The sequence below is a fragment of the Mauremys reevesii genome, linkage group 5 (genome assembly GCF_016161935.1).
Source record: "Mauremys reevesii isolate NIE-2019 linkage group 5, ASM1616193v1, whole genome shotgun sequence".
Lineage (NCBI taxonomy): Eukaryota > Metazoa > Chordata > Testudines > Geoemydidae > Mauremys > Mauremys reevesii.
Window position 1 is genome coordinate 5,644,320 of NC_052627.1, and position 15,633 is coordinate 5,659,952.

The following is a 15,633-nucleotide window of genomic DNA, read 5'->3' on the forward strand; positions in this document are numbered from 1 at the left end:
CCATATTTAGGTACTGAAATAAACGGGCTGATTTTCGATCAGGCTGAGGCCAGCTGAAAAGCAACACACTTGAGTGCCTAAATTTCAAGGTTAACTTTAGACACCCAAGTTTGAAAATTGTAGCCTTAATCTCACTGAACCACTGTTCCTCTTCTGCAAAATAGGGGTAAAATTATCTTTCGCCCACCCTTTGCGTATCTTGTCCATTTGTATTGTAAGCTTTTTGGGACAGGAACTCTCTCTTATTATGGATACATACAGCACCTAGCACCATGGGGCCTTGGGCTGGGCTGTGGCCTCTAGACACTACTACTGGGATGCAAATAGTAAATGTGCCGACACAGGAAAAAAATGCAGTAGGTAAATATTTGTTGTTTCCAAAATCAAAGGAACCATACTTCATATCAGTTATAACATGAGGAAAATAGTGTGTTTAATGTGGAAAATAACCTTTTTCTTTTTCTTTTTAGTACCACACTTGTTTTTGCTTTAGGGAGCTACGTGTGTGTACGTGTCATAGCAACCTTTATTCTTATTTCTGCTGCTTATTTAATTTTGTGGACCTATCACATCTACTATTTAGATTTAATAGTTCTTGGTCTCCATATTTATGTTTTTCCCTCACCCAGAAATTTCTTGCTGCATTACTGCCCTTATCTCTCTATTTAACTCTGTAATGACATTGCTTTACTCAGCTGCTTCTCCAAGTCAGACTGCATGAACATGCTTTGTATGTTTTTCTCACTAGATCCCTTCCCTACCACACATGCCCTCCTCTTGGGCTCGTCCACTGACTTTGGGAATTGTGTGTCAAGGACCCAAGATGAGTCATCCTTCTAATATGGAGAACATTCATCCTGGCCACTTGTGTTAAGACGTGAACTCAGATTTCTAAAACTTGGTATTTCTCACTTATTCATCCCTGTTTTTTGAGAACATCCACAAAAGAGCTGATAAGATACGCTCAACCAGGCAAGGTCAGGAATGGTTTGAGTTTTATTCCTATCAATACCATTCTTAATTTGTATCATTTGGTTGAATAATATAACCCTCCTAATGTTTTCCAAGCCAGTTACACTTAAGTAATCACATATACTTATCTTCAGCATAGACCTAATTGATATTATTTCTCACTGAAAACATCAGTGATGGCAAATCTGGTCCTATTGGCTTGCAGTCTATTAGAAATAAAATTATATTAAATGTCTTGTGGGGTGTGAAGAAGTTAACTCAAGGAGAGTTTGCAAGAAAATCATCCTGGTGTAAAACATAAATCTGTTTTAGATTTAAACTACATGTCACCTTCCAGCCAAAAATAGCAATGATAATTAAAACCCAATTTGCTACTAAACATTAATAGACATTTATTATATCACAACAGATTGGAAAGACAATTAAACTTACCTTTTTCATATAGAACTTTCTCCTTAAAAATTGTTACCCACATGGAGTTTGTTGCTATCTCATTTGCCAGTAATGTTTATTCACACACACATTTTCACTAGTTTAAAACTGCTTGATCATTGATCTGATTGTCAGCATTTTTTTTAATCAAAACCAATCTTGGGTAAACTATTCTTTAATTACAAAGCAAAAAAATAAAGAGTGGGCACAATTACATATTCTTGGTTTGAAGAAACACGTATCTGAGTTATTTATTGTCCATTTGAGAAGGAAATGGTGACTATAAGCACAGCTCAAAAATGCGCTGATGTGACTGGTGTCCTGCATTTATGCAAAAAGGTCAGTGTAGCTGACGAGCCAGGTTCTGGTCCTGTAAAACAAACAGAAAAATATTAATGAAGGGTATGAATGGAGATACAAAATAATTAGGCAAGTCTGATCTGAGGTCACAGCAAGGTAAGGAAATCCAGAATTAAAGATAATCTTCTAGCCATGGCGAATGCCATTATAGCCAAAGTATTGTATTCACCTGTTCCTGTCTGTCAGAGGGCTAGAGCCATTGGGCCCCTGAACCTAATGATCATATAGACTGCAGTGTCTGAAGTCCACACTCAGGGAGGTCCAGATTGCCTCAGCTATTAATTTATTTCTTTTTTTTGTAGTCTATTGTTAATATACTAAGAGCATACTGTGTCTGGCCCATGCCTGTTGTGTTGGGCAGGGGGATGGGTAAGTAAGGGCACCCCCCACTCCCACCCCCCGGCATGATGCATAGAAGGGTTGATCACAATATTTTCCTGTGAGCAAAGTCTCCTTGGTGCTTCCTCCCTTTGGGGAAGAAATAGCTCAGACAGGGGTAGGGAGGAGACTGTGCCATAGGCCCTCTCACTCCATCTTGCTGGCAGACCTGGGCAGATGGGCTGAAGGGCGCAATCTGTACCATCCTGATGAATGGCACAGTGTATGCTCATGCACCTGTGCACGACAGACAGCCCTCTTGGTGCTGTGGGGCTCTGCGCAACCCCATACTCGAGTCAACTGCAAATTGCTCAGTCGATCCCTGTGTCTGTTCCAAGGCCCTTTGCTTTCTGTGATTCTGGGTGGAACTTGGGGCTAGCTGTAGAAATGAAGCTGAGGACAATCAACGGTGTTCAACTCTGCTCTCCATTCTTACATTGGCAGCCTTTGGTCAGCATGGGTTAAGGAGCGCCTTTGTAATGAGGGAGAGGTTGAGGGACACAGGGCCGAGAGGGAAGGCAAGAAGGAAAAGGAGATTAATGATGCTACGGAATGATTTAAACAAATTAAAACCATTTCATTTAATCAGTAAGCCTAGAGACACTTAGTTGAAGACATTTTTCCTAACTATCAAACTTAGAGGCAGCCACTTGATCTTTCATTTGTTCCCCATACTTTTCCTTACCATACTTACTCCAACAGAGTCTCTCTCTTTATTTCTGAATTGAAAGTGAGACCTAATGCAGAATCTATGATATCACAGTTATACCTGACAAAACACTTGAGTTTAGGGAGGACAAACTGGACCTGTGTGAGAGAGATTGACAATGCTAGCAAAAGGAAGTTAGAATTGCACTTTCTGAGCATATATCTCTGTAGACATGCACATGTGTGCATCTGCCCACACCAGTACATTTAGTTTTTCACAAAATAATTGTAAGGGATGCTTTGCATGTATGTGTGAATAAGCAGCATTGCCAATCCCAAGTGTTTAAATATTATGAGCCGGGCCCCAAGGAACCACGAGATTGGCTTACAAATAGGGCTTTCAAACAATTTAAAAAAAAATAATCATGATTAACTGTTAAAGAATAACAGAATACCAATTTAAATTTTTTATAAATATATTTGGATGTTTTTCTACTCTACAGTGTAAAGTGCTCACTTTATATTATTACTTTTTATTACGAATATTTGCACTGTAAAAAAAAGATAAACAGAAGTGCAATCTACAGATCAAAGCATGAAGAGGCATACAAATGATTAGCATATCTGCCACATAAATTCCTTGCAACACCAGCTACAACAGTGCCATGCAAACACCTCTTCTCACTTTCAGGTGACATTGTAAATAAATAGTGGGCAGCATTATCTCCCATAAATGGAAACAAACTTGTTTGTCTTAGCAATTGGCTGAACAAGACGTAGGACTGAGTGGACTTGTAGGCTCTAAAGTATTACATTGTTTTGTTTTTGAGTGTAGTTCTGTAAAAAAAAATCTGCATTTGTAAGTTGTGCTTTCATGATAAAGAGATTGCACTACAGTATTTGTATGAGGTGAATTGAAAAATACTATTTCTTTTGTTTATCATTTTTACAGTGCAAATATTTGTAACAAAACATAATATAAAGTGATCACTGTACACTGTATTCTGTGTTGCAATTGAAATCAATATATTTGAAAATTTAGAAAAATATCCAAAATATATATAATAAATTTAAATTGTATTCTATTATTGTAGAATCTGTGCAATTAAAACTGCCATTAATCACAATTATTTTTTTTAATTGAGTTAATCATTTGACTTAACTGTGATTAATTGATAGCCCTAAAAGTCACAAGATTTATAAATGACAGGTTTCAGAGTAGCAGCCGTGTAAGTCTGTATCCGGAAAAAGAACAGGAGTACTTGTGGCACCTTAAAGACTAACAAATTTATTTGAGCCTAAGCTTTTGTGGGCTACAGCCCACTTCATGGGATGCAAACATACATTTGGGGTTGTATATTATTTGCCTTCTGTTTCTTGAGTCCCTATTGGTTACATTTGGGTCACATTTTCCAGCTTTTCCCTGTAAGCATGAAGGCTAGAAACTTCCGTTAAAAAAAAAAGAAAGTTGAGATTCTCACGATTCCAGGAAAATACCCAATATCATGAGACTTTCGATACAATCGTGAGATTTGGCACCACTGGTGCAATGCTAGAGAACTGTGGCATTTCCTCTTTGTACAGTAGAAAAACTACAACTGGATAGGTGCTAGAAGTTTTGTGATATTTTAAAATCAGCGATAAGTCTCCAAAGAGAGAGTGTCTGTAAAGCCAAATAGAACCTAGGTTAGAACGTGACTGTGAGAACTGTTCCATATTATGCTGAAATGGGATTGCCCCAGACAGCTAGAGGCCTGGGGTGCTGTGAAACTTCTGATGCAGAACTGGACTCTTTTCCCCAATTGTATATTTCCCTGAACTTTAATTTGTTGACAGTGTCTGATTTGCTTGATTACTGTGAATTTATTTCCTGACAACTGGGAGACCCTCTACTTAATTTTTGCAACTCCAGCTTATCCAAATGCAGTAATGTCATATAAATATTTTCATCCCTTACAACATTCTCAAACTAGCCCCCTCCAGTAAATTGAAGTACAGTTGCAAGAAGATGTTGATGGAAAAGTAGCTGGTAGTACCATACCTAGTTTAGTTATCAGTTGAACCTCGAAAATATCAAAAGGAAATGAACAGGAGTACTTGTGGCACCTTAGAGACTAACAAATGTATTTGGAAATTTAAAAGGAAATGGAGACTGACCAGCCATTGATAATGTATTTCATACTGGTACTTCTAGAAAAACTGGGTATAATATCTTAAGATCATGCATTGGAAAGTCAAAATCATCCCCACCTTGTGCTCCCCTCCTCCTGGCAACACCTCCTACAAATCTACAAGTGTTTCCTTTCTGATATCAGAAAGCAACTTGAAAAATTCCGCTCTAGGAAGATCTCATGGCATATTTCATTCTGAGATTGATGAAAGGGGAAATCAGGGAAATGTGAACTTAAAAAAAAAAAAGAGAGAGAGAGAGAGAGAAGAAGAGAAATATTTGATTTAAAAACAAAAGAGAGAAGAAATATTGTGGTGATTTCTTATGACGAACTCTGTGACCAAATCCAGACTCCAGTCTAACTTGAGAGAACTCAGGGAAATGGAAAATGTCTCTGACTCAATTGGGGTAAGTCTACACAACAGCTCGAGGTGTGATCCCTGGCTCGGGTAGACACAGGTGTTACCTCTATTCACCCTGGCACCTAAAAATAGCAGTGCAGCCACAGCAGCATGCGTGGCAGCTGAGGCCAGCCACCCCAGTACAGTCCCACCTGACCTTCCGCTTACGTCCTGGGGCAGCTAGCCAGTGCGCTACTCGAGTACAGCTAGGGTGTGTGTGTCCACGCGAGCTGGGAACTACACTTCCCAGCTCAGCAGTGTAGACGTACACTTGGAGCCAAAACAGTTTCTAATGCACACAGCTCACTCTCTAATTTCATATGAAACCGCCGAGCTCTGAGTCGTGAACCTGGAGTCAGGGAATAAATAAACCGTAGATTGCTTAAGTTTCCCTTTGACCTTAAGAAAGGGCCAAAAAAGGATATGTAGCCTACAGGGGGAAAAAACAGTAGACTTGGCTGGTCTGCATTTGTGTTTGCTTGTCAAGGGCTTGCTAAATCTGAACTGAATTAACTCTGTTAACATTTGACAGTGACCTTGCATGTTGTTTTGCTGTAAAGCTATTACTACTTCCAAAGGATTCGTTGCCGTTTTAAATTATAGGTTAAACAGGTGGTGCATGGGACTATATTTGATTCAAGAACAGTCCCAAGCTGTTCGGGCTGCTCATCGCAGGGGAATGTAAATAGCATTGTTGTGATATTTGAGAAGCTCTGATAAACTGGTATTTATGAGAGGTTGCCACTGTTTTTGCTTACTGGACACCTTTGAAAATATTTATCAAGAGAAGCTGCACAGATGGTACGTAGAGGAGGAGTAAAGGGATGGATTTAGTGTAGTTAAATAACATACTGTATAACAAGTGAGTGGCACCCAAACTTTCGGAGCGAGTGTTCTGCTTCACTGCAGGAAGACCTGGGCTATTTGCTGCCTCCCATTTAGGGATGTAGGTGTGAACATGCAGTGGACAATTAGGGCATGTCTACATGGGGCACTAGTGAGCCGTAAGCCAGGGTGCAAATGTACAACGCCCTAGCTTGTCATGCAGTAATGTCCCATGTGGACACTTCTCCAGGGCAGTAGAAGTATCGTAGTGCACTTTGAAGTTTTGCTGTTGAAATAAAAGGACATCAAAAGCGTGCTACAGGAGTTTTAGTGTGCTGTAGGGGTGTTCAGGTGGGATGTTCCTGTGCAGCAAGCGAGTGCACTGTAGTCACATCCTGCTTGGGGTGCACTCATGTGCCATGTAGGGAAGCCCACAGCTATTTAAAACCCTGTTCTTGCAGTGTAGAGACTGGGGTTTGGAGCAGTCCAAACTCTCTTAAGGGTTAGTGAATGAATAATGAAATAAGCAGGCAACTGTTGTGCTTACAGGCCCAAGGGAGCAGAATTGGGATCCACAGTAGAAAAGGGGAACTGTCTAGCTGAGCAGATGGAAAAGTTGTGTTAGTAAGACAAGTAATTTAAAAAAAAAAAACGTGAATGTTTCTTTTTACTTTACATTAATATTGTTGGTAATTTAGGCTTTTTTTTTTCAGAAGGTATATTTTTTCCATTTTGTTGCATTACCCCTCCTACCTCTCCCCCATACTGAGTGAAATTATGAAAACATTTCCTGAAGTAGCTTCTTGTTAAACGACAGATGTTGAAAATGGAGACCTGCATTCATCATGGGGCTAGATTTTCCCATAATCACTAGCATCAAAGGGTTAATTACTTGCAGGCATTTTCTCTTGCAAACAGTGAATTTAATCAATATCTGTGTAAAGCATTCAGCTTATTTTCCACTAAGTAAGCAACTTTTACAAAAGACAGAGATAAGAAATTCAGCACTGTTTTTCTATTAAAGAATACAAAGCTGTGATGCTTTGTTTGTTTAAAACTATTAGGCAAGTCGTGTCTTGCTGGCTGTCTGGCTGACTAACTTTAGTGCTACTGAAGATCTAAAGAAAAAACTAACAAATCACGTTATTATTGGGTCCTTCCAAAGCTGTTTGCTCTTGTGCTTAATTTCAGTATGTTTCTTCCATAGCTATTAAATTATATCCATGCATACTTAACAGGGATAAAATCTCATCTATGTTAAATTGGATATTAAATTCACTTTTTTTTTTTTTTTTAATTTTAGTGATTGATAATGGGGCTGATTCTTGCACTTTGTGTGGTCTTTTACCCCTGTGCACTATGAACACCTGTTTGGTTATGTAACAGTTCCAAATCAGAGTGCTGGTATTTTACACCCACTTTGTACCACTGTAAATCATCTCACATGGTTCAAGGCATTGGCACATCCAGTGACTCAATGAGGTTTGAACACATTTTATTTGTGCTGCTGTAATTCCGCTTTGAGGTCAGCACATCTAGCCATTGACTAGATCTTGTCAATTTCCTTATTTCTTTTTCCTCCCTTAGACTAATGTCATTAAAGTAACACAAGGACTCCTTGGTGTGCTGGTTGACATAAAGCACTGAAGAATGAACTCGTTAGGTGTTGTATCCATCAGTATATCCATAATGCCTTTTAAAGAACGGTCATCTTGAACAACTATCACTCAGTACATTTTTAGTTCCTAATGCCTTAGTTTCCTTTGGCTCTCCGCTTTTCAGTCAGTTCTGTTCTGAAGAGTTGTGTTTTTGTAGCTGCTAGTGTGTAAATCACTTTAGTGTGATGCTTGACAGCAGATCAGGATGTGATGCTGATGGTGGCATCACTGCAGCCAGAAAGGTCAGTGTTCAGCAGAACCTTCTTGTAAATTAATGCAGCATGTCTTTGCTTGGTGGTTCAAATCCAGACCCCTGTAGGGCAAATGTAACTTTTAATTTGTTTGCCTTGGAGGTGTATCCCTTGCTTGCTATCGATAAATTGAATGTTCTGCGCTGGACAATTCAGAGCTGCTCTCTCTTATTGTCTTTGGCCAAATATTACCTCCAGAGAACCCAGTAGATGGGATTTGTTTTATTTTGCGAGCCTCTTTCTATTTCTTGTAATGCTTCTTTTGAGTGTGTTCCTCTAAACCCCCCACCCCATCATCAAAAGGCTTGACCCCTAATGATTTCATTTTTACCCTACAAACCCAAACAAAGCCTGAAAACTTGCATAATGCTGAGGTCTGATCTGAGCAGAGATCATCACTAGCAGTGTGACCATAAACAAGTCACTTGACTACCCACTAAGCTTGGGCTTCCAGTCATCCCAGCTGCAAAGCTGGGTAAAAGCTTTGAAAAACAAGTGCCACCATTCAGGTGAGTGAGCAAATGACAGCAGGGAGAAAAAATAGCTCAGACTAAACTGTGTACAAGCAAATATTTTTTGTTGGAAGCAATGATACTTGATTATACAGAGTATAAATCAGAACAATGTGGGGTTTGATTTAGCAGGGACTGAAGGGCAAAACAAAGGAAACACTGTTATTTCCAAGCTTCAGAAATATACCCAGATAGCAGTGGCATGCAACAAGCTTTTTCATATGCTTTTTGGCTCACACTGGGTTTTGTGTAAGAACCAAAGTTGGCAAAAACAGCAAGCATTGCTCATACAAGAATAGCCTATGCTGATTACAGATTTTGGTGAGATTTTTAATTGGGCCAGTGCTGTGAAGGCTACAGAGTCTTGGGACTTCAAAACAAAGCTGTCAAATATTTTACAATTGATCATATTTTAAAAATCGGTTTTAAGCAGAAATCACCACTGCAGTCAACAGGGAATTTAAGCTTAAAATTGGTGGCATGATTTAACTCTATAGTTGTTTTCTTCAAGGTTTGGTTCACTATATCCTTCAATCCTTCTCTATGAACCACAAAAAATGGTGGCTAGTCAGAATCTTTCTTGCGAAGGGCTGTCCCTTTGGTGGGGTCACAAGGAGAAATAGACAAACCCACCCATCCCCCACAAAAAAGCCTTTGCAAGCCAAACATCTCAAGAAGGAGGCCTGTGGTGCATGTGGCAGGGTACATCTGTGACCATGCATGGGGCTGCTCTGGCTGACGTACCTGTGGCTGGGACTCTGTGTCAGCACAGGAGAGCAAGGGGAAGGAAGAACTCCCCTTACTCCTCGCTGAGGGCTCCATACTCCCTATTCCCTGCTTTGCAAAGCTGAGCTGGCATTGGGTGTGTTGTGATTTGCTGCTGCTGTGGGACAGCAGGAAGTTCCCACCCACCTAGAGTAAAGGGGGAAGCAGAGAGGGCTGGTGCCTCAGAGACGCGTCGGAGTCACAGCGCCTTCTGGGGCTACTCTTGGGACAGGGCAGTTTATGCTCCGCTCCTTGCTCAGGGCTGTGCTGAAAGGCACGGTCGAGCCCAAGTGCCTCACTGGACTCTCACATGTGCAGTCACTTGATGTGCACATACAACCACAAGTGCATGCTCTCCTGAATGTATTGGTGCCTATGCTTTGGGTCTGTATGTCAGGCATTGGAGCAGGAAAGTGGGTTACTGGGGTTAAAATTCACTGCTGTGCAGAAGGCTTCCATGAGGTCTGGCCACCACATAAAGCCATTGAAGCCCTTCTTTGAAAGAGTAAGTGGGACATAAGTGATGAACAGACTCGAGTGCTGGCCCTCTGCACAGGGGTACATTGTGTGTTCCTACCAAACAGCTAAGAAAGGCCTGTGAGGGGAGTGGTTCTCAACCTTTTTCATTTGTGGACCCCTAAAATATCTCGAACGGAGGTGTGGACTCCTTTGGAAATCTGTTGTCTGTGTATATAGTTGAATTCTGTTCAGTCAGTTTTCAGTCTGTCTTTCGCAGACCCTCTAGACATAGTCTGTGGATCACAGATTGTGTTAAGGGAGCCAGTTTGTGCTTAAACCTGCTGTCTTGATTGCCATGCACTAATCACCTGGTTTTGTTACTGACCTCGCTCTTTCTCTTTTGTTTGTAGGTTTCGATTCTGGATATTGGTTGTGGGTTTTTTTTTTAATTTTTATGATTATTATTTTTGGTTGGCTTTTTTCCCCTTCCCCTGTGGATGTGAACTGAAGACCTACGGAGGAGCTCTGGACGAGGGAACAGGAGGACGCTTACTTCATTTTATTTGGAAACACTCGTTGCCGCGGTACCTTCAAGTTATATTCCACAGTCATGTGGTCATCACAGCTGCTGTTCTTCACAATGCTCTTAGCACCAGCAGTGCATGGTAAGAGAGAGGTGGAAGGAGTTGGTGGGGTGCTTAGGTTTTTTGCCTATATAATCTGTGTGAAATTGTTTTTTCTAGGCCAAGGGGACCTAAGGCAGTGAGGAAGCCAAATCCCATTGAAACTCAGTAGAGTTTGGCACCAAACTCCTTTACACCTCTTTGCAAAGCCCAGCCTATATTATTGCAAAATAGGCCTGCAGTAAAAAAACATTATTTGGCCTTAGGTAAAAAAGCTGTTTATGAACTAAACTGCTTGATGCATGTGAGGTCACTTTGGAGATTTATATTAGACAGTCTATGCAGTACCTTATAGCTGAGCTTCTGCCCTGCGCTCAGGACCAGCACCCAGGGTAGGCACCACTTAGTCACACCTTCTACTGGGCCTGTGCATGGGGGTTGAATGCCACTCTGTGACTAGATATCTCTGAGATACATTGTACAGCGTAACCTACCCTAACCACAGCTGTAGAGAGGATGGGATCTCACTAAATTACCATCACTGATGCCTACATATTAATGTGCCACGGTGGTCATCCTATTTTGTATTCTCTTCAGCAAGTAATTATAATCTATTGTTCATCACAGATTAAGGAAAAGTGAAAATGGATCCATCTCACTATGTGGACAGGGCTTATAGGGCAATGTTTGTAACAATAGGAACCCAAAGTTAAGCGCCTAAAATAATTGGCCTGATTTCTAAATTGCTGAGTGCCTAGAAGAACATGCTGTTGGGAGGTGAGGGAGGGGGTCAGCATTTCTGAAAATCTGGCAACTCCATTTGGGGGCCTTAAGGGGAGCTGAGCTCTTTTGAAATTCTGGCCTTAATGTCAGGTCATTGGGAGCACCCTGGACAATCCAAGCCATTGACTTAGGTGTAGGCTTTAGGCTCCTATGTTTGAAAATCTTGGCGAGAACTCCACATCCACTCTTTGCATGTGGCAGTTTCCCAGAGCTAAGCCTTTAGAGTTAGACTTTTAGTGGGGAAGGAAAAACAACAAAAATACATAGTGCATCAAGTCTACTGGCATCGCTTTTACCACCTTTATGCCCTAGAGCGCGCACGTGCTCTCTCTCTCTCTCTCTCTCTCTCTCTCTCTCTCTCTCTCTCTCGTGTTTAAGCAGACTTCCCCACTGATTTCAGAATTTTAATTTATAATTAAATGGTGTCAAAAAAAATTGTGGCTGGAAAAAAACCCAAGCTATTATGGAAGGAGCTGTTGGTTCTACTCAGGAAGTTAAATGGTAAATGTTGTTTTGCAAATCTTTATAATTAAACAATATTAATAGTTAAAGCAATTAACAATTTAAATGCCCCTCTGGCAGTTTTGGTTTTAGTCAGAATGCCAGTGTAGCCTGAGAGCTTGCTTGCTAGTTTTGCTGAATGAAAATGCCAGAAGAATACTAGGAACCAAGTTGCCTCACAAATGAGCAGACACTGAAGATGCAAAAAACGGGGGCCTGATTTTTCCCACAGATCTGCTCTTTGGAGAGTCATTTACTCCTATGCAAACTGAGTGGAAAGCATAGCTGGTGTCAGTGGCTCCACAAGGGGCTTATGAGTCTGTTACAACTGCAGCACCTGGCTTTTTGGTTCAAGAGGTATGAGCTGTGGTTCAATCCCTGCTGGTGGCCAAGTCAGCAGCCATCCCACCAGAGCCTGGCCCCAGTGCCGTTCATGGTGTTTCTGCTAGGAGGTGGGTAACAAAAGTAATTTGTGAGTATTCATTTAGCCTAGTGTAGGGGGAAGGGTGCACCCACTAAAAGGTGAATTACACAGAAGGTCAGAGTAGATGATCTAATTGTCCCTTTGGGTATCAAAATCTACAAAGCTCAATACCTGCTGCCCTTTCTGGCCCTATCCCGCACCATTCGCACAGCAGTGTCTCCATGAGTGGGGTGGAGGAAGCAGATTCAGTGTGGAATTTTCTGCTCTCCAGCCTGAGGATCATTCTGGAGAGTTTGTAAGTGCCACACAGCAGCCAGAATTCAGCCGTGTGCTAAATATGAAATTAGTCTGGTTAAGATCTTCTCATTCTTGTCTCCTAAGAGATCTCTTTAATGTAGACAGAAAGTTTGCCTGGGAAGCTGTAAGACCGTATCAAAATTTAATGCTTTGGATTCTATTGTTACAAACTGTGAAAATATCTGGTGATCTGGATAATTCTAGGGATGTGTATTAACTGGTGAGGTTTTATTTGTATTGGGGTATTTTTGAGTCCTATTTTTAGGGTACTCTGATTGCCCATTCTTCCATATGCAGCTTGTAAATTACAGTTTGTTCTTGTATGTTGGGACAATGGAAGGATCGCTGCTTTTATACATATATATATTTAATCTAGGCATGGCCAGTTCTGCCATACATTTGTTTTTGTGGCTACATTTTCCCACCTCCGATAAATGTGTAAGGTTCAAAGTGACACCGTTGTGTAAGAAGACGTGCCAGGCATACCATTTCTGGGTGCATATTGTGTGCTTAAGGTTGTGATGTCAGGTGTGGGGTCAGAGGACCCTTGACTGCACTGCTGTGTGAGACGAAACAACCCCCTAGAGTTGCTGCCTGAGTGGGATGCTTTCATGTTGCTGTTCAGCAGAAATGATATAGGGAAAAAACCTCAATTGCTGCATTTCCTTGGTGATATTGTCATGGTTGCTGCACTATAAACATCCTAGGGTGACAGGATGTCCCGATTTCATAGGGACGGTCCCGATTTTTGGGTCTTTTTCTTGTATAGGCTTCTATTACCCTCCACCCCCATCCCGATTTTTCACATTTGCCGTCTGGGCACCCTAAAACACTCAGACACAGATCTCCTTTTGTCCAGCGCTGCTTCATGCCTCACATACCAGTGAAATTCTCCCTGCCCATAGGCCTGTCTACCCATTTGGGCGGCAGTGGGACTGAAGTGCTGCACAGGACTTGTGCTGGCCCCCGTACCTCTGCGCAAGACCATAATCTGCTACTTTATTCAGTAGGAAACTCCCCCACTGCAGACCTGTTTGAAAGATGCTGCTGCTGCCCTAATGAAGCCTGTCAGCCCAAGAGCTGACCCTTTGCTGTGTTAGCTGCACCCAGTACACAAAGTTCTAGAGTTAGCGGAAGTGGAAAACAGCAACGTTAAAAGAAAAACTAACTTTGGAGGGCTCTGGAATGAGGGGAAGTTGCCGCTGAGCTTGCTAGGGTTCATAGGAGCCATGCAGTATCTGTGGGAGATGCGCATTTCAGGCCAGACTGCAGCCCAAAGCCATTGGCTCTGCACTGCATTTGGGGAGGGGATGACAAGGGGTCTGCTGCACTTCCTCTTGGGGGCTCTGCAGCACATGGCACCCAGCTGGATCTGCCACTCTTCGAAAGGTGATGAGTGGAGAAGGGAGTGTAAGACCATGGCCCTGCACCCACCGCTGCTGGCCCCCTTCATTGTCCAGGGAGCACAAGGTCCAGACTTGTGTCTGGCCTTTGAACAGGACTTTCAGGGAGCAATGTGCACCTGAGCAAGCCCACGTGCAAGCTGTCCCTTAGCCTGTTCTGGAAGAAGCATGTTTATCGTCATCAGAGAATGACCTTCTCAGATGTTACAGCCCCTCCTCCCCAACCCCACCAAGTAACCTGCCCTCCCCCCAACCAGGTGGATTTCTTTCTGTCTTAAAATGGGTGAACAGACAGAGACTCCATGAACCCCATTTGCTCTAATGCCAGTCTAATGTGGAAAACACTCAGACACTGATGATGGGCAGCAAACCCCTAGGCTGCCCTGGCGTCTTATTTAAACCCAAATGTATTGCTAAAGGTGTGTTTAGATGTAAAGCTTCTCAGTGCATTGTATAAAAACAAAATTCAGACTTCTGCATCACTAACCAGCAGGTGCAACGCAGGTGTGTGTGGTCTGAAATTACACTGATCTCTAACCAGATAATGATCTCTCACTTTGAACCTCTTAATAGCTCTGAAAAAGTGATGCAAACCTCTGCAGCCCCGAGAGATCTATACACTGAATGTCTTGTCACATGATTATTTTTGGTCCCATTTTGGATTTCCAGAAACCAGGATGCCCAAGAGGATTTGTACTCCAGCCAGATCTAGCGCAGTCATTTTCAGCTGACCTCTGTATATTTAGGACATGGGCTACCTTGGCTTTCTGTTTCAGAGAACTAGTCTAAGCTGGGCCTGAAGTACTGTCACTGTTTGCAAGCGGAAAAGCAATTTGCAACCCTGTCCAGTCCTGCATTGCAGCAGCTGGGAGAAGAGAGTCCCACCTGCTGTTCTGTTCCCAGCCTTCCTAAGGCCTTTGTACCATTTTACTGCCATTTTTGGTGGGCAGCCATGGTGGGGGTGGTGGGGCGGGGGGAGGTCTCTTCTTTGTAAAGAGATGGCATTCACAGGACAAGCTGATTTCTCACTGCATTAGCAGGTCAGGGTACAGGGCCAGGTTCTGTGTTGTTTTTGGTGGGAGCCTTGGAAATATTTATTACTCAACAGCACTGGAAGTTGTCTGGTGACAATGATTCTGTTAAAGCAATCAGCATTATTTTCTTGGGGAAATACGTGATGCTAGCAAGCTGGTCCTTGGTGATAGAGAGCTGCTTAATGTGAGCTGAATGTTTGCTTTCTTACTTTTGGAAAACTGCAAGCACTGCCACCTTTTAAAATACATACTATGTTTCTTTTATACTTGTACAAGTGTTATGTTAGCTTGTGAATGGTGGGTAATTGCCTTTTGTATGCTACTCTTTATATAGTCACAATGAAATACAAGAGACATGTTTTATTAGTTGTGAAATAGCCAAGTTGACATCCAGGCTTCTGCCTAACTTCATTGTTTTAAAAGATTAATCATCCTTGAAATATTTATAATATTTGCTAGGCCAGGCAGTTGGTATTACTGCAGCAAAGCCACCATTTTTATAGGAGACGGGGTGATGAAAGAAAAGCTTTTCCTGGTAAAAGGGCTGACCACAGATGTATACCACAGTGTTTTTATTAGCAGCACAGTACTAAATTCAGGAGTATTAAATTCTCCAGCTGATGGCGGTCTGATCTATAAGCCAGTAGAGGGTGAAATTCAACCCTGCAAAGGTCCTATGCACCACTTAATTCTCACTTAAGCCATTAAGTGGTGCAAAGGGCAGTGTGCAGGGCCCT

General features: G+C 42.0%; 1 protein-coding gene across 13 annotated transcripts in view; it reads left to right on the plus strand.

Annotated features, from left to right (window-relative positions):
- ADGRL3 (adhesion G protein-coupled receptor L3) overlaps positions 1 to 15,633 on the plus strand; it is an 842,781-nt gene that overhangs the window by 284,413 nt on the left and 542,735 nt on the right. For all 13 annotated transcript variants that reach the window (XM_039540335.1, XM_039540336.1, XM_039540325.1 and 10 more), the window contains exon 3: positions 10,242 to 10,496. In XM_039540335.1, the coding sequence (XP_039396269.1) occupies positions 10,442 to 10,496 (55 nt within the window). In that variant the 5' untranslated portion in view covers positions 10,242 to 10,441. The remainder of the gene's footprint in view (positions 1 to 10,241; positions 10,497 to 15,633) is intronic.